The 19,977-nt window shown below is 45.5% G+C and overlaps 1 protein-coding gene across 2 annotated transcripts; it reads right to left on the bottom strand.

Moving 5' to 3' along the window:
• Nucleotides 1–1,099: 1,099 nt before the first annotated feature.
• On the bottom strand, nucleotides 1,100–19,961 carry TBC1D16 (TBC1 domain family member 16). 2 transcript variants are annotated; one of them, XM_070524362.1, is made up of 14 exons: nucleotides 19,616–19,961; nucleotides 16,819–16,964; nucleotides 14,655–14,875; nucleotides 13,065–13,408; nucleotides 12,280–12,491; nucleotides 11,594–11,801; nucleotides 10,793–10,987; nucleotides 9,687–9,862; nucleotides 8,559–8,723; nucleotides 8,098–8,246; nucleotides 7,191–7,325; nucleotides 6,229–6,415; nucleotides 5,411–5,746; nucleotides 1,100–5,065 (listed from the first exon to the last, which is right to left on the bottom strand). In XM_070524362.1, the coding sequence occupies exons 1-14, from the start codon at nucleotides 19,959–19,961 to the stop codon at nucleotides 4,841–4,843; spliced, it is 3,045 nt and encodes a 1,014-aa protein (XP_070380463.1). In that variant the 3' UTR covers nucleotides 1,100–4,840. The 2 variants fall into 2 exon arrangements, with proteins under 2 accessions (XP_070380463.1, XP_070380464.1); XM_070524363.1 differs by having other exon boundaries at nucleotides 16,819–17,051; nucleotides 19,616–19,921.
• Nucleotides 19,962–19,977: the final 16 nt, after the last annotated feature.

Below are 19,977 nucleotides of genomic sequence, written 5' to 3'. Positions count from 1 at the left end.
ATGGCCTCAAAGATCGTTGACAAGCTGTGAAAGTTCTGTGCTGTGCTGATGGCTCGGTGAGATATTTCCACTTGGTTTCTTTGCTGCCCTCAATAACACTCTTAGAAACTCCTTTCACCACAGAACAGGTGCCAATAAATTTTAACAAGACTAATGTATTGCAGCAGAACCGCAATGTATCACTCTAGCTAGGCTTAATATAGCTGCCTAGGGCCCCTCACCAGGTCTGGCCATTTTGAGCTGACAAACGCAGAGCACACATTGCACAATAACAATAGTGTCTGGAAAGTATTACATCGCTACGCGCCACAGAAAGACCTGAAATTTCAATCCGAATGCAGTTTTCCTCTTCACTCGTAGCCGCCGCACTCCAAGCCGGACGGTGACGTAATCGTGCCCCTGCGCCTACATAATCGTGTCCACAGTGTGACGTCGCTCGTGGTGACACGTGACTTCGGGAATTATTCAAGACAACATCTGTTTTCTGTACGATCTGTTGCTTGAATTGATGAATTGAACTATAGAGAAGTAATAAAACACACAAATGGAATGTCAGCGTGTTTTTTGCTTTGCACCGAAGCAAGAGAGATGTACTTCGACTTCGTCTGCTGTTCCCACGGTCATGCGGTCACGTGCGCAGGTACCAAAACTATGCCATTTTCTACCGTGTTCCAGCACGTGATCACACCTTGCACTCCACTTGTTCTGCCTCAGTATTCATGTAGCACTGAATTATACCGCTAGTCATGTTTCCTTGTACACAGCACGCAAAATCGTGCACTGCGCAAATGAGACAACAGCTTGCGTGTGGGGCGGTCAGAGGAAATGCGTAGTGCAAGAAAAAAAAAAGGAAGGCGGGGCCTCTGACGTATGCGTCACGCGATCCTCGAGGTCTGGTATGGGAGAACGCAGGGAAAGAATTTCGCTTGCAAAGGCTAGACGGGTCGAGTGGGGAGGGCGTCTTGCTTGGCAATGGAGCCTCTCTGCTGAAATCATGGGTTCCCGGCACTGAAATATTTCTATCTCTGCTATTAATGAGCCCATTTGAAAAATTTTTCTGCGACAGAACACTCCCTAGAGGATACATTACAACTTCCAGCGAATAACCAAAATTTGCTACGGGGCCTGGTGAGGGGCCCTTTAACGTTCCTTTAAAGGGCATCGCTGCAATAACTACCAATGTGAACATGAATGAAATCATTTGCCTCCTGCTGTTTATGGAACTACAAAACTGAAATTCCGACCACCTAACAGTGTTCGTATCTCTCCAAACGCGAACCAAATGCTCGTGCCTTTTGCAAGCATTCAGAAAATTTGTCCGGCAACACATCAGACTAAATCCGACGATGTGATGCTCAATGCAGTGAACACTAATGCCATCACTTATTATCAAAATTGCCGCGCTTATATGGACACTAAGTCTTGTCTAAGCTGTATAGTCTGCAGTGGTCCAGATACGATTACATATTACAAAGCTATCGCTTCTCTAGACAGTCCGCCCTACACACCGTTACATAATCAGCATGTAAAAATAGAAAAGATTACGCACACGCAGAGGCTCTTACTTTGCCCACACGTGTCTGGAGTAAAAGATTGTATTTTCAGCAACTGTACTGTGCCACCTGTCAGTTTATGAAACATGGCTTTGAAGAAAGAGTGTTGAGTATAATGTCTCGGACAGTTCATGCACATGAAAGTACCAACTCCTAAACATGCATAATCCACTAGCTACACTCCAGAGAATTCAATGCTACATTTTCATCACATAGCTCGACATAGCATGCAACTTCACTGATGAAAGGCATCAACGTTGTGAAGTAAGAAAGAGATGAGCAATCCTTTCCTCGTTTCTGCTGGAATGAAATCGCAACTTGCTGTGATAAGTGAACATTTCTACTGTGGGGAATTCTACAATGGCTTAAAGGGACACCACAGAGAGAAACACATCAGTTAAGACTGATAAAGCAGTCTTTCAAAACTCTAATCTTCATGAATTTTGCGGGCATAGACTGATAATTAAAAAAAAGAAGGAGATGAAGGTCAAAGCTCTCGCCGTAAGGTCGGCACTGGCACGCCAGTGTGAAGTCAAGGATTTCAAAGCACGTTTCCGTATTCAGGCCATGGTGGTTCAGTAAAAGTTCTTGCAACTTGCTAAGTTCACGTTTTGACTCCTTTAGGATACAAAACAGTCTATTAATACCAACAAAAAATTAAACTGGGTCTGAGAAGACGCTTTGGAACCCTTGTCACTTCTTACTAGCACCAAATGTATGTACTGGCTTCTGAGCATGCTGCATTTTATCATTCTATTTGTTCGGCTTTTTTACCTTTCTTTCTTTGGTGAGGTGCATTTGTTGTTATTTTTTTGGCAGTTTCAACTGTGTTGGCGAGTTCCGTTTACTGTACATATATTGTTTCTAATTTGCCATGTGCCGTGGCCCTTTTTTTTTTCTTTTATGCACATCTTAGTTGACCCTCCTATTGTAACTATGCCCCTTCTGCATAGGCCTGCAGTATTCTCTAAATAAAGAAATAAAAATGCACAATGTCATGACGAGATGATGCGGGAATTCAGGGCAGTCGTGCAAGCCCACTTTCGTTTATGAAGCCTCTTCTCACAGTAAGAGTGGGTCCTTTCTGCTATTGTAGAACATTAATGTAGCAACACAGCTTAAAGCGTATTTCTCTTAGGCATCCCTTTAAATCAGTGGCCATTCAAACACAATTGTCCAACGAAATTTTTAAAAAAGTTACAAACTTCATCATGATACCATTCATCTTCCTTGGATACGACACACACGCTATGGCTACAAAGAGGGCTTAAAACGTGTGACAAGATGCGAGGAAAGAACACAGAAGCTCTCCAGGCTCATGAAAGACTGCTGAAGTACTGCGACGAATGCAGCGATTCTCCCGACAAGGTGTCAAAAGTCACCGTGCCATGTTTCTGCTGGCTAAAGGAAGCTTCGCCACGGCAGCTCCCACCCAAATACGTTGGATCAGAGAAATCGTTTCGCCCAGCACTAAATTTGACAAGGCCTGTGGCAGTCAAATGAAAATGTTGAAATACACTAGCACTAACTACAGGAAACAGGTTCTTGATGTAGGTCATCAATATCTTTCACCAAAATTGCTGAAGATTGCCAAACAAAAAGAATGAAATGGAGCCGTGAAGCTTACATCTCCAACTCAGCAATAATAAGGTATATCGCGATGCTGTGAACGGCCTCCATTGAATGGACAAAGCTGATGTATCACTCTGATATACACACCTAATTTATGAGTAGGGATTTAAAAAGAAAACTTAGTTAGCACTGGAACGAGTTTATGCAGCCTATAAATTTATACATCACAACTGCTTGCATCAGATGATGTAGTAGATGCAGTTTACAGAACCCTGGCACCTGTTCTTGGTGAGGAGTTACGAATGTATAAACTTGGCGCTTAAATTACTTTTTTTTACCTTACTCATTTTTGCCAATATCTTTTGGTGGAAACCATGAGACTTTAAATAAGAATTCCGCTTCTAACAGTCCATATAATGCACCTTGCAGGCACCATCACCGCTTAGGCCAGATCCTGCAGCACTCTCTTAAGAAGGACATGCAGAAAGTGTGAATCCCAAGGACAGCAGCTGCGATGAACATGACTGGCAGGACAACTGCCGAGGCAGCTGTGATGACACTAGGGAAGTCATTGCGTCATGGCGGAGGACTGCAATTTTCAACCACTCCGAACTGTCGCACCCTATCTCCCTTCGTTTACCTTCCCTGCATTGCAGGCATGTCTGCATCAAGAGGCCTGCTTTCCTGCACAGCTGAGTTGTCTAGCAGCTGAGCAAGCCTCGCATGGAAGGGTGAAGCATGTTACAACTATAATGAGCCCAGTATCAGCACACAGCAAAATCACAACAGTCGGCTAGAACAGGCTGAAGTCCCACCTCAGCAGGCACGTTCTGCAGCCCACAGTTTGCCCATTTCATAACAGTCATCAGAAACCTCGGGTAAAACGAAACTGGATCCTGGAGGCCAATTAAAACCTCAACTGCTATCACTGTCAGTCACATTGCTCACATGATCGTCAAACCCACGTGAGCATGGGTGTAGCTGGTGCCAAGTCACATGATTCAAATAGCTGTCGCAGCCAGACGTACAAAGTCACACCTACACTCGACAATGAGCTGAAGTTAAATAAAGCCCTTTCCTGTACACTGCAGTGCACGAAGGGATAGAAGTGAGCGAAGGTGAAGCTTGGGCCACATGCAAACGCCAGGACATGTTGACTTGTCTTCATCAAGGCAAATATGAATAGGGCCTGCCTTGACCAGAGTGTACCATTGTGGAAGAACAAAACACAAACAACAAATGACAATGCAGAACGCCTTTCACAAGTAATAACTGGAGAGAACCACCTCAAACCATTACTTGCCTGAGCACTAAAGACTGTACAGGTGTAATACCAAGTGCACCAACTAAAATCATGCCGACAACACAAATTGGTCAAAGCAGAAATGAAAGAGTGAATTCTAGACAGGCCCAACTTGCTTGTGTTTCATCTGTCCCTGATATTACTGCAAGGCTTGCACATGCAAAGACAAGCCACCATGTCGAAGCTTTAGTGACCGGTCTGTGCTAATGCACCCCTCTGGTCTCTGCGAGTCAACGTCCTCTCCATTAATTACCTCCGACTTCCACACTTACGCAAAGAAGTCCTGCGCCCTCGAGAACAAAGATGCGCGCGATGAGTAAACATAGCTACTTCCCTTCAGCTGCTCATCATCGTTTCCGAAATGGAGGAACGGAAAAATGCAGCTGCCACCCGGAGCTGCGGAGGCTGAAGATCAGGGAACGTCATTGGCGGTGGCGGCAGACCCCGCCCCCGGCGAGGGAGGTGCCACCGGGTCTTGGCCCCTGTGTGGACAGGACTGGCCGCCGTGGCCGCCGCGGCACTCGACGACCGGCTCGTGACCGCTGTCCCACATGCCGGGCCCGCACAGCTCGCACAGGCCAGCCAGCGTGCACGGTATGCAAGGCAGGAGCCGGAACTGGTGCAAGAGGCCCCGTGCCTGCAAGCGACCGCGAGGTGTAGTAATATCACTGCACCGGTGGCCTTGGTACGTACATATATGTAAGTACATATATTCACTTAGGTCAAATACCTTCTAGGCCGATTTCATCTGCTAGATTCCGACTTTTCAATAGTATTTCCATTGTTCTGTACTATCTCTTAGCTGTTCTGTATAGTCGTTATGTTCTGTTTTGTTGCGATAGTGATGTACACGTTTTTAACCAACTTCCAATATGGCATGCCAGGCAGCAGCAGCAGCCGTAGAAAAGTTGAAGAAAGAGGCAAAGAAGGCTTTGCTTTATTAAAAAAAATAAACACAGTTATTCGTGCGCTTGACATTCACCTTGCGGAGCACCAGGTCGCCGTCCATGTGTCCCGCCAGGGAGCTGAAGTGGAGGAGCATCTCGTCGGGACGCATTCCCTGGTCGACGACGTCTCCCCCGTACAGGGCCACGATGGCCACGCCCAGGAACAGGTGGAACCAGTCGGTCTGATAGCGCGCCCAGCATGCCTCCCACATCTGCAGCGCCTCGGGCTCGGCAAACTCGCGCTTGAAGCACAGCACCAGCCAGCGGTGCACGAACAGCAGCTCCAGGGCGTCTGGGTAGTGCTCGCACTGGCTCTCCAGGTGCGCGTAGAAGCGCGGAGTCATCAGCCGCAGCAGCTCCCGCATGTACTCCTGGGCACGCGCCAGAGATGCCGACATCATGGCGACCGACACAACACAAATCGCGATATGACAAACCTGGTTAGAACGAATTATTGAATATGATGTAGAAAAGATTACATTTTCTTGCCCATGCTGTATTTAGTGGGAAGTGGAGGCATGCATACTCAGTTATTGCACATAGATAAAATATACCCTTTCACAAAGTGTGTATCGGCTTTGGAAAAATGAAGTCAGTCGGCAGAGCTCTCTAGAGTGCCCAAAGTGAACAGTCAAATGTACACTGCCAGAAATGTTTATGGGATACAGGATTTGTGAGCAAAATTGAATTCCTAGAATGCCTGGGCACATACATAGCCTCAAATTCAATTTTTATCTATAATGGTTTTTGCAACTTGCCCTCTGATTCATTAAATTTTGGCACAAAACTTGTATATCATAACCTTTTGTGGCCAACTGTACTACAGAATGGAAAAAAAAAAAGTTACACGTACCAGGTTAAGGTCCATGTCGCCATCCTTGGGGGAGCTGACAAAGATGGTCCTTTGCATGAGTCCCACAAAGCACCAAAAGGCTTCGGATTCGTCTTGGATTTCAGCCAGAACTGGTGCCAGCAGATCAGACATGCCCTGGGTGTAGCCCAGGTTTGGGTTGCAAGCCGCATAGTTGAGGAGGATGTTCCTGATGGAGAAAAAGCAGAGGTAAAACTGAGCTCAGATCACCAAATGACAGCTTGCAAGACATACAGTTGAGCCTTCATACAGTGATCACAGGTATAATGAATCATGAAACCCCACCTGCAGCCAGTTGTTCTTTCATCCACTTTCATTTCCATTAATTTATCATTTCTTTAATTCAATTAACAAATACATGAGATTTTTCCTATGCTGTCCCTGGTGCCTTTGTCCGTTGGCTCCTTCAGTTCAGCGAGTTTCAGTTTTGCCCCTGGGGTCTGGCAACCAAGAGCGGCCCGGGCATGCCGCTGGAGGGCATGGCTAAAATAAACATTGGCTCATGTTACTCACTGACCCGGGGAGCAGACCAAACCTTTCCGAGGGAAACAGACAGGCTCCTGGTTATGTACTTATTATAATAAATAGTTAAACAGTTCAATGTGAGCATATAATCATCCTCTACATGACTAATAAATATCAGGCCCCCAGCTTCCTTTCTTCTTGTGTATAACAAAGTAAAATAAAATGTTTCTCGCTAATATCAGTGTGTAACGAACACACTTTCTAACGAATTAATATTGCATATGACAAAGGTATTTTCACATTACGAGTCACTTCGTCATAACAACACTCGACTCCTTGTGCAAAATGCATACAAGTTGCTGCCATAATGAATGCCTGTTCTCGTGTTGAGAAGTTTGCGTGTTGAGCCTTTTGAACCCATCCCGACCTGTGTGAATGGAGAGGCTGCAAAGAGAGAGAGAGAGAGAAAGGCTGCTCACTTCATGATCTCGATGTTGGGATTGTTGTCGCCTGCATAGAAAGGATTGGTCCGGTCGGTGCGCACTACATCCTTCTCCACGGTACACTCAACGTTCCGCCAGAAGGCTTCGCGCTCAGCCAGGCTCATCCGCTCTCTGGAATATGATGCAGTTGCTCTTTCGCACTTGTCTTTCGCGATGTGAATCCAACACTCTATGGGCAGCACAAGCAAAGTGACAGTTCCAGAAAGACTACAGGCACCGAGTTGCACTTTCACGCAACCACTGCTTGCCCACTTGTTCGTACTAGCAGCACCATTGCGTGGTGTTTTGGCACATAAAACTCCAGAATTCAATTTTTTTTTTAATTACACAGCCCCTCAGCAGTACTGGGCATTACAGACAGACAGTGTGCCTCACACAAGAATAATCATACCTCTAGCAATGTACACCTCAAAAACAGCTGAATATCCACACCCCAGCCTGTACACCTTCTTCTATGTGTCCGGTACATATCATCTACAGATGAGACATCACGTAATAAAGATAATTCAGATCCCACGCACTCTGGGAATTGGTATTAACAAAGCTTTGGTCAGCTGATGAGTCACGAAGGCGCATCTCGATGAGAGATGCACAATGGACTTCACTGGCAGACGCACCCCACAACCATCAGCCAAGCCAGTGCCGCAGCCATCCGAACCTTCGGACACTACAAAGCTCTCGTACCATGCATTCACGATTGCTACTCACTCAAATCAGTGTCCTGTTAAGTAATGCCAAAGTAATGTCAATCAAAAAACTCTTCTGCATTCAGAACGTGAATGGTGCCGCAGCAACTCAAGAATAAAAGCGTCACTTGATGAAATACTGAACTACTCAAGTGTCTACTAGAATCAGATCACCCGAATCATGCACTGGTCATTACCTCAGCTTGCGAATATCCTGGTACTCGAGAAATCGGTCGTTACGAATTTGTTCTCGCTCTTCAAACGTTGTTGTGAAGGCATAATGTTGTAGCAGCAATGGCCAAGCCTCTCTTCGTAGCCTAGGATCTAAGCCTCTGAAGAATATTGCCTGCACAGAGAGAACAACCCAATTAGTCCTACAATCAGCCATTGAAGCTCATTAGCAAGCCAATGAAACAACTATATCCATGCTGCCAAGGACAGCAGAGTCTTAGCAAATGTAAATGCAAATATGACAATGGACAATCACATAATGTTACAAGGATACGACCACCATCATCCCCATCACACAAGCTTACACAACAACCTTGTGTCACTGAAAGTACCGATTTACATGTATGACCACCACCTTTCATATGTCCTAATCTGATTTACACCAAACTGTCAAAGGAAGAATGCCAGCACAGAGAAAAGGATGGACCTTTCGCAGTTGGAAGTCGTCGTCGATGCTTCCATCGTCATTCATGTACTGCCGCCAGGCGTCTTCATCAACCAGCGTGCTGTACAGGCCTTCCTCGGGGTGGCACTCCTCAGCCGAGACCTGGGGCTTGGACACCGAGAAGTGGTCGTACGGGCAGTGCTCGTTCTGGATTGCAAAACCCAATCGCAGGAGTTTAGCAAAGCTTGGCAGCCCCCTAGCTTGTGCAGTAGTACCTTCTCTTACTGCAAACAGCAGTTGTGAACCAGAAAATTGGATGAACCTTGTTCATCGGCTCGTTCACAGTGTTTTGCCTGATGTAAAACACAAACAAAGAAGAAGGCAGATACTTTAGCAAGAGCAGTGAACAACTGCATGATTAATGATGATACTAGCATGCTGAGAACAAAGGCTCCGACCACCTGGGATTCCTTAGTGTGCACCTAAATCTGAACACGAGGGTTTTTGCATTCTGCCCCTGCCTGAATGCCACTACCACGGCCAAGAATCGCATCGTTGAGCAGAACTGAGGCAGAATGCTGGTACCTGCTGAATGCTGGCACCAAAATGCTAGTACCTGCTGCAGTGGCATAGCCACTGCAGCAGGTACCAGCATGACAACGCAATCACAATGCGCACGCTACAATCAAGAATCTAAACGTGTGAACGTCGTAAATGACAGAAGCACTCTATGCACTTACGTTGCTGCTAAAGGGCAGGACGAGAAAAGAGAATATTCTGTGGGATGTGTTAGGCCAGCCAGGGGGCAAGGCATCATGAGAAACCGTGGGCAGCAGCAGAGAGGAGACTTTAGGCAGGTGAGAGCGCTTTTTTTTAACCTTTCTTTTTTCAAACGGGGCTGCTTCTGTAAGGTATGTGACGTCACGCAACACTGGCACCACCATGCAAGCACACTGGTTTCTAGACTGGATTATGCAGAGTTGGTGGAATGCAAGAATGAACAAGCGTACTTTTATAGAGCTGGCTACAGGTGGCACAATACGACACATGCCAGCCTCACATTTTGGCTCTTCAGCAGGTAGCCAAGTGCTGCTAGAGTTCCAGAGCAAAGTGCTATTTTCGGACGAAGTCGCAGGGATTAAAAAATAGCATGGTGCCTTTAAAACTTACTTTCCTGGCCTTGCCCCTCGTCAGGAAGTCAAAGTCTGCGAGGACAGGTGCCAGCCTCTCGAGGCCGCCGTGGTGGAAGTGGAAGATCTTGTACTGGCTCTCACGGCTGGCAATCACCAGCTGGCCAGAGGTGCACTCCCGGTTGTTGAACAGCAGCCGCAGCGATCGCATCTGACCTGCGCAGCGTGGCAGCACAAACGAAGATTCGAGCGCTAGCTCCGTCAGAATTCTAACTGGATCGTACAATCGAACCTCAACACAACAAATTATCAAACGTTAATGAAGTAAATGTAAAATGTTTCTCATCGCCATCACCACGTGGCAAATACATATCTGCTTGTAGCGAATGTCGGATATAAAAAAGCTATTTTCGCGTCAGATGTGAATCTGTTATAACAAGGTTCAACTGTACTTGAAGGCTAGCAAGTATGTTTTGATGTATGACAATATACAGTTGATTCTGCTTAAATCACAAATGATGCCTATTTCTTCAAGCATTCGTACATTAAAAGAATAGGCAACTATAAAAAGTTTACGACAGAGAGGTACACTAGCAACCAAAAAAAGATAAGCAGAGAGTTATGCCGGCGGCAGCAGCCCAGCCGACGACATGGAAGGAAAGACAAGCGAACCGTCGAAGAACCCCTTGTACAACCCCCGTTTAATCATCGTGAGACCTGTATCATTAGGCATGTCACCTGGTGACGCAAACAGCACTTGTTCACTGCCGCTTGGGGTGTCACTGTCGGTGGACGCATGGACGACATCACACATAGGTGACCAGCAAACGGAGCAGCGCAATTTTATTGCGATATGCAGCACCGATGTTCGGGAATAGTCAGACACCAATGTTGCCAGGTTCTTCCAGCTTTCCAGCGTGGGTCAAGTTGGCAGTTATCTTCAACTGTGTTCGAGCAATCGTGCATACATGGTTTACCCAACCCCAATTCTAGCTCTTTATGCCACCGAGAGTATTGGCAACCCCTTTCGTTCTGTAATCCACGTCGCTGTATTCCCGCCCCTTAACGTTATGGTTATTGTTTTTCGCTCTATCACTTGTTGCGCAGTCATTTCACAGAACAGTTTAAGCACAGCAATATCCTTACCCAAGTCGACAGAGAACTGTCCACATGGGCTCTCCCTGGTCATGGATGACCGTGATGGACTCCGTCCGCACAGAGAGGCATTGTCTGGAAAGGTCAGGTTGTGGGCATGCGCAAGCTGCTCGGGCGTCCCTTCTTCCAGCATGAAGCGTGAGCCAGATCGTAGCCGCTCCAGAAGCTGGTTTGAACTGTCTTCACCTACGTGAAACATTACGGCAAGCGTTCACAACAAAGCCTGGCGGAAATGTTCATTAATTAATACATCTTCAACTGTACTTTTTTCTGTCCGATTAAATGACTCAAGTGCAATGCTGCGATCATGAAAAGTCATTTCTTATGACATTTAAATAGCCGTATTGTTGTCAACGTCTGTGATGGTGCAAGTCAGCTGCTTGTAAGCGCGCTAGCTGCAACATTTATGTGATAAATTATTATAATTCCAAGTTACCCACACATGAAAATTCAGACATACAGAATCTGCTAAGAAAAGCTGGTCCGGTTTCCACGAATAGCTTGCACTTAAGTTCATGAAAACTTCCTAGTCTGGCAAAACCTAGAGCCCAGTATTGCATGTGAATATTCACATTGCTGCAACCAGTGGGACTGTCTGAATGAGTCTCTGGCTGTAAGTCACAAGCAGATTCGAAGAGAGACAGATGCTGGTTGCAAGCTGCTTAAGCCATGTACTTATTTATGTGTCAAAATTACAAGGTAGCACAACCTTTGTCTATCGACAGTTAAGGGGTTAGCTAAGAATGATGCACGAGGCGCATCTGTCGGATCAGTGCGCAAAGGCGCGCTCACCCGGGAAAGGACTCTGCTGCCCGGAGTCCGGTCCTTCAGATGAGCCCGACGAGACCAGTCCACTGCTCCTGCCAGACTCGCACGTGGCCAGGTCGGCGCTGGAGCAGCCACTATGCCGGCTCACCATGATGGCCGGTCCGGAGGCAATGCCCGAATCGGTCATGCTTCGAAGCGACTCCGGCTGCGGCTTGGCCCGGCTGCTCGACGGCTGCGCGTGTCACCAGAATGCAAGTCTTCAGCAAATGAACCCAGATAGAAGTTCACTCGCGAAGTTATTCAAAAGTATGACTTGGAACATCTTTCTGTGTTCAGTATAGGTTGTATACGTTACTTCCCATGACAACAGAACACACATCTAGCTTAAAACCAACACAGCACCTTTATAGTCATCTCTATGGCTAGTCCTACATGTCCTGCCACTTAACACATTATGCATGTTGTACAAATGGTGCTCATCCAAACAAACATGGCGATACTACTATATGGCACGCTTGATGATATCTATGAAACACAGATTGCGCATGAAGCATGGCTTGAAACTGCTTTTCAGCCGTCTACACACCGTCTATGTAGACTGCAAACTAGACGTAGACAATCACAGGTGACCACTCGAGTGTTGAGTAGGTTTTGGGTACGAAATGTGTGCACGAGTATAGCGAGCACGTAGGATGACTGCACGTGCTTACATCATCAATGCTGCCATTCCATTCCGAATGCCACGCCTGGCCGTAGGGTGTGTCGCCACTCGGTCCAACATCTCCTGCGTCTTTCCACGGTGCGTCAGATATGGCCGTCCCGTTTCTCTCTGGTGCAGCTGGCACATCCTCTCCATTTTCCACCGACATCGCAGCACTTTCTTTAACTGCTGCAGTTTTAGAATCCTCAGAATTTCTGGCCCCTGTCATGAGAATAAAATTTAAGAAGAGGTTCAATCCAACGTAGTTGACCTGGCAAAAACAAGTGACAATGAACAAGCATTCAATGTAAAGAGTCGGGCGAACCAAGGGGCTAAATTCTATATTGATTTGAGCCACATGAAGCTAACCAAAAATGAAGCCATGGAAAGTATAGGAGAAATTACCTGTTCTTTAATTGAAATGAAAATTTGAAAACACAATGCTGCCTTTCCTGTTAGCTTTTAGTTGTTGTTAATAATGAAGAAGCATGCACTGAATATTGGGTAAATAGTGATCCAACAGTATTAAATGAAGCAAATCAATATCAAACTAAATTATGGGGCCCAATGTCCTGAAGCTATACAATGGGCTATGAGGTATGCCATAGATAGTGGGGGGCTCCACAATAATTAAGAAGGAAAAGAGCTGGACCAGGAGAACAACAACTGAGTTACTATGACGAAAATAAATGGTTGAAAGCATTACTGCTTTCACTACCACTTTGTCTATAATGTCACTCTTCTGGAAGTCCTTCTGGAAAGTTATGTGGTCAATACCAGAGAAGGATAACTAACCGACGTCACTTCCTGTGTCTATCTGGTTCAGGCCACTGATCATGGACTCCAGAGCAGCCGTCACTTCCTCTGGTCCAATGGCAGACGACGACGATCCGTTGCAGTCAACACCCGACACGCTCCCATTGTCATTACAGCTCGGCATTTTGGACACGGTGGCACTTGTGCCTACCCCGCAGAGGTCACCGTCGCTAGAGTCAAGGGGCAGCCCCGGTGGTGACCCCGCTGTCGACGCCGTCATCTCGGCCTGATCACTGGCCGTCCAAGAGTCCAAGCTGCCTTGCTCCTCCGGCGGACTCCCCATGTCAGAGATGGCCGAGCTGATACTCTGCTGGTCACAGCTCCTGCAAAGACAAGTCCGCTGTGTAGCCTTTGTGAAGAAGCCTTAGAGTGTGCTCCCACCACTGATTAACAAAGGTTGAGCAGCCGGCAGCAACTGGCAACCGACAAGCAACTCACAGCGCCCGATGTTCACACCAGCAAGTGCGAGCTGCTTGTCAGCGCGCTGAAGTGTCTCGTACTGGGTGCCATTATTCACGTCAACTAGCACCGTTGTCCCCACATTCAAAATAAATTTCAGCTAATTCCACTGTCTTACTCTTGCCACTGATTGGTTCAGTAGTTTTGCAATTCCAGTCAGGGCAAGTAATTCAGAATGGTCACTTTTCACCCAATGTGGTCGTTGCTTTATGACAAACTTGGTATCGTGATCTCTGCAACTCGCCGGTGTGTAAGCGCGCCTGAAAATTTGAATATGAAGCATTTTATATGGCTTCCAAGAAGTTTTGGAGTACTGTTGTGTTAGGACACTGTGGCACCCAGTTGCACAGTGACCCAGTTATTCAGTGACCAAGTGTTGCCACACATCCGCAAATTGTTTTGCCCTGTTTCATTTAGTTTACTGAGCTGCTATTCGCAGACTCAAACACTGCATAACTAACTGAGAGCTGAATACATCCAGGTACAAACGTTGGTCATGCTGCAAATAATTCAAGCCACACCAAACCGGCCTATGTAGTACAGGATCTTGATCGACAAGTTAGGATCCATGAGAACTTCCTTGTAATAAAGAAATAAACTATGACAAAGCCCATACATATAATGTCGCCTCATAAGTATTCTTAAGACACACAGACCTGCTACATAAGAGTGCAATATCCAATGGTTCAATAACAGAGGTATAATACACAAGTTGTTGCAACACCTTTGGTATCACATTCAAACGTGAGCAAAATGTGCAGGGGAATAGCAAAAAAAAAATAGGGGGGGGCTAGTAAAGTGTGGTTTATTAATGCACATAGTGAGTCTATCGCAAAACAGAATGTTTTGCATTAAACCAATTCCTACATGGCATACGGTTTTTTCTTACAGCCCTTTGTGATTGCATAGTTTTTGACCACAACTGATTCAAGGTGCACTTGCAGCTTTTCTTCCCTGTCTCCCCCAATCTATTGGAAATAAAGATATATTCATTCATTCATTCATTCATTCATTCATTCAAATTGCTGTTTTTCTTTTAGAGCACCATCAATTTCGAAACCCACTTTTAATGCAATTATCAAATCTCTTTTACTATTTACTAGCACTCACAGATGGCACGTGGAGCCTTCATCCGGTGCCGGCTGGTTCCCAGAACTGGTGGAGCCGCGTCGAAATTGCCGTTGGTGTACGGTGGGGCTCGGGCACACACTGGTGCAGACACTGGGGCTTCGGCACGGCGAGCTGCATGGCGTACGGTTCTCGAGGCTGCGGGGATTCTTCTTGAGTGACGCATTAGGGATCCAACTGAGACGCAGGCTTAGGCCGAGAACCTGCGTGAACATTGGTTTGACATAACGACCACAATAAGCCGAGGTAATGCAGTTTACCACTGGACATTACTACTGGTGTATAATATTTACACCGGTTTACTCCTGGACACTAATGCGAAAACTCCACCGTGTCCAGTGCATTGGGGGCACGTTAAAGATCCCCTGGTGGTCAAAATTAATCCAGAGTCTCTCTTTACGGCGAGCCTCATAATCTAATTGCGGTACTGGCACGTAACACCCCAGAATTCAATTCCTGTATGCCATACCGATGTACTCGAGCAATGTTTTCTTCAGCCTACTCTCACAAATTAATTTATGTTAGAGTAATGTTCACTCGAGCTTACTCTGAGATATTATTCTAGTGACAAAGTAATGTTTATTCTAGTTTATCCTTGAGCATTACTCCACTTACTAGTGAGCATGTTACTACCAACAAACCCAAGAAATGTTCACTCCAGGGCATTATTACATTAGCAAAGTAACATTCAATGCAGTTAAGTTCTGGATATTACTCCACTAATAAATGTTCACTCCACACTCTTATAAAAATCTGCATCGTTTGGGGCTTATATTTTCCCACAAGAATAATCATCATCTGCCTTGCTTGAATTTCCTTCCTTGAAAGCTCTGCACCAGCTACTTTCCTTTCAAGAATGCAATTTCATGTTGACAATGTGTACGCCACTCAAGACCTGGATGTACCACGCCCGCAACACTAAAGAAATGAAAGGCGCGCATTACTTTTGTGGGACAAGATAAGCCACAAAGGGTGCAAACTTTTCTGAGAGTGTAGCTTATGCTGTGATTGCTGGAGTCAAGATTACTCCTATACATTACTGCATTTACTAAAAGAGAACATACTGACAAGCTGGAGTAATTTTTACTCCTAGAAATTACTCCATCAGTAGGGTAATGCTTACTTCCAACAAAATCCAGTATTGAAGTTTACTTGAGCACATATATAACACTGGAGTAAACTTGCACCTTTCAAAACAAGTCTTCATTTTAAAGAGAAAGAAAAAGACTGCCAAATGCACTCAGTTAGGCCTAAAGAGTAAACAAGTGCCAACATTTCAACCCATTAAAGCATAATTTTTTTTAGAAAAACATGCACACAACTGAATATATGAAGACATTAAAGGCGTCCTAACTCTTTTTTTTGAAATCACAGTAACATGTCGGAATGACTGCAATTCATCTTGAAGAAATTTATTCCCAAGTTAACTGTTGAAATGAACCCTACGTGAATGAAGGTATACCAAGTGCAATGTTCTATTTCTCGCTTATCACTGTTGTCTTTTTCTACTTTCTGCGGCGTACCAATTGCAAGCCTTCTAGGTTGGTGCCTGACAAACACGCCTAAGAGCAAAGTAGAAGCAGTGAAAGGGCAGGTGGGAGACTTTAACAACAGCTTCCCTGTTTCCTGGGAGATCTGGAAGTTTGTGCATGCATGCAACAACTTTGGCGCATAGGCACTTCATGGTCATAAATGATCATCGCATGACTGGCTGACATTGCATCTGCTGTAATGTCATTGCTAATGTTGCTGAAGGTGGTAAAAAAAGAGCAAGGGTTTAGAAAAATGCAGGAGAGAGCAAGCAGTATATCATGAGAGATTTCAGACTCCCTGCTACCTGCAGTGAAGCCCGCATTTTCACTGCAGTGTTGTTTTTCACATTGGGACTGTTTTGTTACTGTGTTCAAAAAGTGCTGCAGCATTTAGCTACCACAAGAGCCAAATGTGTTCTTTAGCACTTTCAGGTGCCATATTTCATTTAAAAAAAAAAACACTCTCCTGCCGTATGTCACTGTGAAAAAAAAAAAACCACCACCACCAGATTACGCAAATGTTTTTTTACATGGCATCCTCACCAGAAGACGCCCTGTGGAATGCAAAATCTCAACTCCTAGCTTATCGCACAGTGCCACAGTCGTCTACCCACCTCATCCTGGTGCACCTTGATGGTGAGGTAGCCCGGGTGATGGGTGACCCCATTCTTCGATGACACCGGGGGATGAACACACACATTGTTCTTGCAGAAGACCACCTCCCCGTCTGCTGCGGGCGGCTTCAGCTGCTGAGGCATGCCTGAGCTCGTCCGAAAGAGGTCGGACGCACGGCGAAACAGAGTGTGCAGCGCAGCCATGGTTGTTCATTTGGCACTTACTGCAGTACCTGAATTGCAGAGAACGACTTCTTATTGCAAGTATAAACGTTGTTTGTGGGCAGAAACGAGGATGAACAGTGAGGATTCACATAATTAAAACAGGGCTGAAATAATGTAATGATCCCTTTTTCAATTATATATATATATTTTTTACACTTTGTCATGGGTCAGAGAAGCGCTCAGCTTATGTTACGAACGGGATCAGCTGGCTGTGAACCTTGGATGACGAGAAAGGCATAGAATCGAGCAAAAGGAATGGCTAAATTACACTCATAAAAACGTTTGCCCCCTTTGGGGGCTTAACTTTGGGGCTAACCACAACAATAATAGTCATGTGCCTTGCTTGTGTTTCCTTTCTTTAAAACTGTGTGCTCGCTACTTTCCTGCCAAGAATACAATGCCACATTGACGATTTGAATGCCACTTGTGACCTGGAAGTGTAAAGCACGCAGCGTTAGAGAAAGGAGAGGCAAGCAAGACAGGTGACGATTATTGTTGTGAGATAGATAAGCCCCAAAATGTGTAAACTTTATGTAAAGTATATACTGGCCCTGGGCAAAGCTGCTAAATGGGCAAGTTGGCTGATGTTCATATTGATGGATGCATCGCAGTGAACCACGCAGGTTGGCCTGTAGGCTTCCATGCACAGGAAGCACATGAGTACTTCCTGTAGTGCGTGTTTCGTTGTGCTGAATTCAGTACGAAAAACCAGACCTGCTAATGTGCTCTAACATGACAGTGCAAAGTGTTGTATTTCATTCTCTAAAATTTCAATGACTGAAAAAAAAAATCTATAGCGAATGAACAGCAGGCTATCCTATTCAAAGCAAGACACAAAGCAATAATTTCGCATTCACTCCATAAAGCAAGCCGAAAGTTTGCAAGCAGAAGTACATACATTGTTTTTTCAACAATGAAGAAAGGATAAGCTACATAAACTTTTGGCCGTCACGCAAAGAGACGTTTTCTTCCATTCTATTCATTTTTTATCACTCTTTGCAGCAAGTGGCCAACACTGGTCATAGCAAAGGCTTGGCATCAGTTGTAGCAAAGGGCAAAAGGAATGGAAAATAAAAAGAATCACTACGTACTAAAGCCCTTTCCTGCTTTCTTTTTTTTTTCTGTGTGCTGTATAACCAGGAGCCAATAGTGATAAGCCAAATATGTCTTTTTGCAACTACAACTGTTTGCTGTGCAGCTTTACACTCTAATGTCGGAAAGTTAGATTGAGACTAAATAAAGAGTATAGGAGGTGCAATGTGATCAGAAACAAAAGGAGCGAGAAAGCATTTCAATGGCCTGACCCGTTTTTTAACCGAGCGGCCAAGGGGTCGCAGGTGTGGAACAGCCACTGTAGACTACTAAACGGAATGTGCCGAAGACAAAGCCTATAGTGAATCAAAAGATGTGGCAGCTGGTCAGTGTACAAAAGCGTGCATCAAACATGTCCTCACACTGATGCAGTACATGCAAATGCCATGATATGGCTTTGTCTACATGACTACATTGTGTGACATGGCACCTACGATAAAATTTAAGGCATTACAGAGCCAGATGAGATTTGTTGAGAATAATTACTCCTGTAGCCACGGTGAAGACGGCAAATGCATGTCTGCAAGTACTATTATAACCATAACATATTGTGATGGTAAATTGTAAAAAACATAAAGTCTCTTGCCTACAATCACTAGAGGCCACTAACAAAAGATAAGTTAAGTTTGCCTATGCTTCGACTGTTTCCAGGGTGAGGCGGCAATGATGTATGGTGGCCACATGATAGGAAAGAGATAACAACTCAACAGCTGGTGGTAATGAAGCGTTTTTGCTTTGCAGCGCTTTTAGTTTGGACGTTCATGTTTGCCACACGAACGGTTACACTCTTCCGTTTTCTTTACTATTATTTTCAATCTGGCGAGTGCACGAATTAAGTTATTCGATACTATTAAGCCATACATATGTCCGACGAGATTTCACCGAGGAACTGCTGTGACCAGACTTGCTTCTGCCAATGTCGACAAGGGGGCAAGATATGAAAATAACAGCTTCGCCAGGCGATCGAAGCACGGAACATATGCAGTGTGTCTGACAGGCCAATATTGACGTTTATAGAGTTCTCGATGCTGACGTTAGTATCTCGCCCACGTATATTTCCACCTCAAGACGCGGTGTTCTTAGAACGAGGCGATGTGCTATCAAATACGGCGCTGATCTCCAGTCCGAAAGTGGCGTCGGAAATGTCGCGTTTAAAAACCGCGCAGCGTAAGAAAACGCGGCGTTCTGTCGCTAACTGCATGCACTCCATATCGGCAATCCTGGCGCACATCTGGAACATTAAAGAAAGCAAAATGTCGGGATATTCGTGACAAGTAACCTTGCACCATCGGTAAACGCCAGCTGTGTCCATTCTAGACGAGCGTTTCGCCCAACTGCGGATACATCGGCTGCAACAGTTGGTCGCCGGAACTACAACACCTGGTCTGGACGCCTTTCGCGCGATCGGTGCACCTTCGAGAGACGACAGAAAATGAAAGGACGTCGAAAGGATTTCATACGATGGCAGAAACACACTCACATCTGCTAGTGAGACGGCGAGCATGGGGACCTCCTCCAATTGGGTCGGCGACGTTTAACTCCGTGCTGCTGACAAATCCGTTGCCCGTCATCGCGACTTGGCGAACGAAGCTCGCAGCTCCTGGTCGTCTCTTTCGATCTGATGCCAGACAAATGCGAGGAGCTACGCAGACGTCTTTCCCGTGCTTTGAGCGCGGCACCAGCTTACTTTTTTTTTCTTTCTTCAACCTATCTGGATCGGTCGTCAACAGATATGGCTGCGAACAACTGCAGTAGCAGACAAGCAGACGCATAGCAGGACCGCATTTATTATTGTTAATGAGAGTTTTTACCCTAATTATAATCATTTTACGCAAAACTGTA

This window comes from Dermacentor albipictus, chromosome 8 (genome assembly GCF_038994185.2).
Source record: "Dermacentor albipictus isolate Rhodes 1998 colony chromosome 8, USDA_Dalb.pri_finalv2, whole genome shotgun sequence".
In the NCBI taxonomy this organism is placed as follows: domain Eukaryota; kingdom Metazoa; phylum Arthropoda; class Arachnida; order Ixodida; family Ixodidae; genus Dermacentor; species Dermacentor albipictus.
Note: the sequence above shows the minus strand (reverse complement) of the source record. Positions and strands in the feature narration are given on the sequence as shown.

What these genes read in the sequence shown, in the direction of transcription:
- TBC1D16 (XM_070524362.1), bottom strand. Translation starts at nt 19,961, where the DNA reads ATGATTATAATTAGGGTAAAAACTCTCATTAACAATAATAAATGCGGT. An exon ending in AGACACAGGAAGTGACGTCG is followed by an intron (nt 12,492 to 13,064) that starts GTTAGTTATCCT and finishes TTCTCATGACAG; the next exon opens with GGGCCAGAAATTCTGAGGAT. An exon ending in GGAATGGCAGCATTGATGAT is followed by an intron (nt 11,802 to 12,279) that starts GTAAGCACGTGC and finishes TGACACGCGCAG; the next exon opens with CCGTCGAGCAGCCGGGCCAA.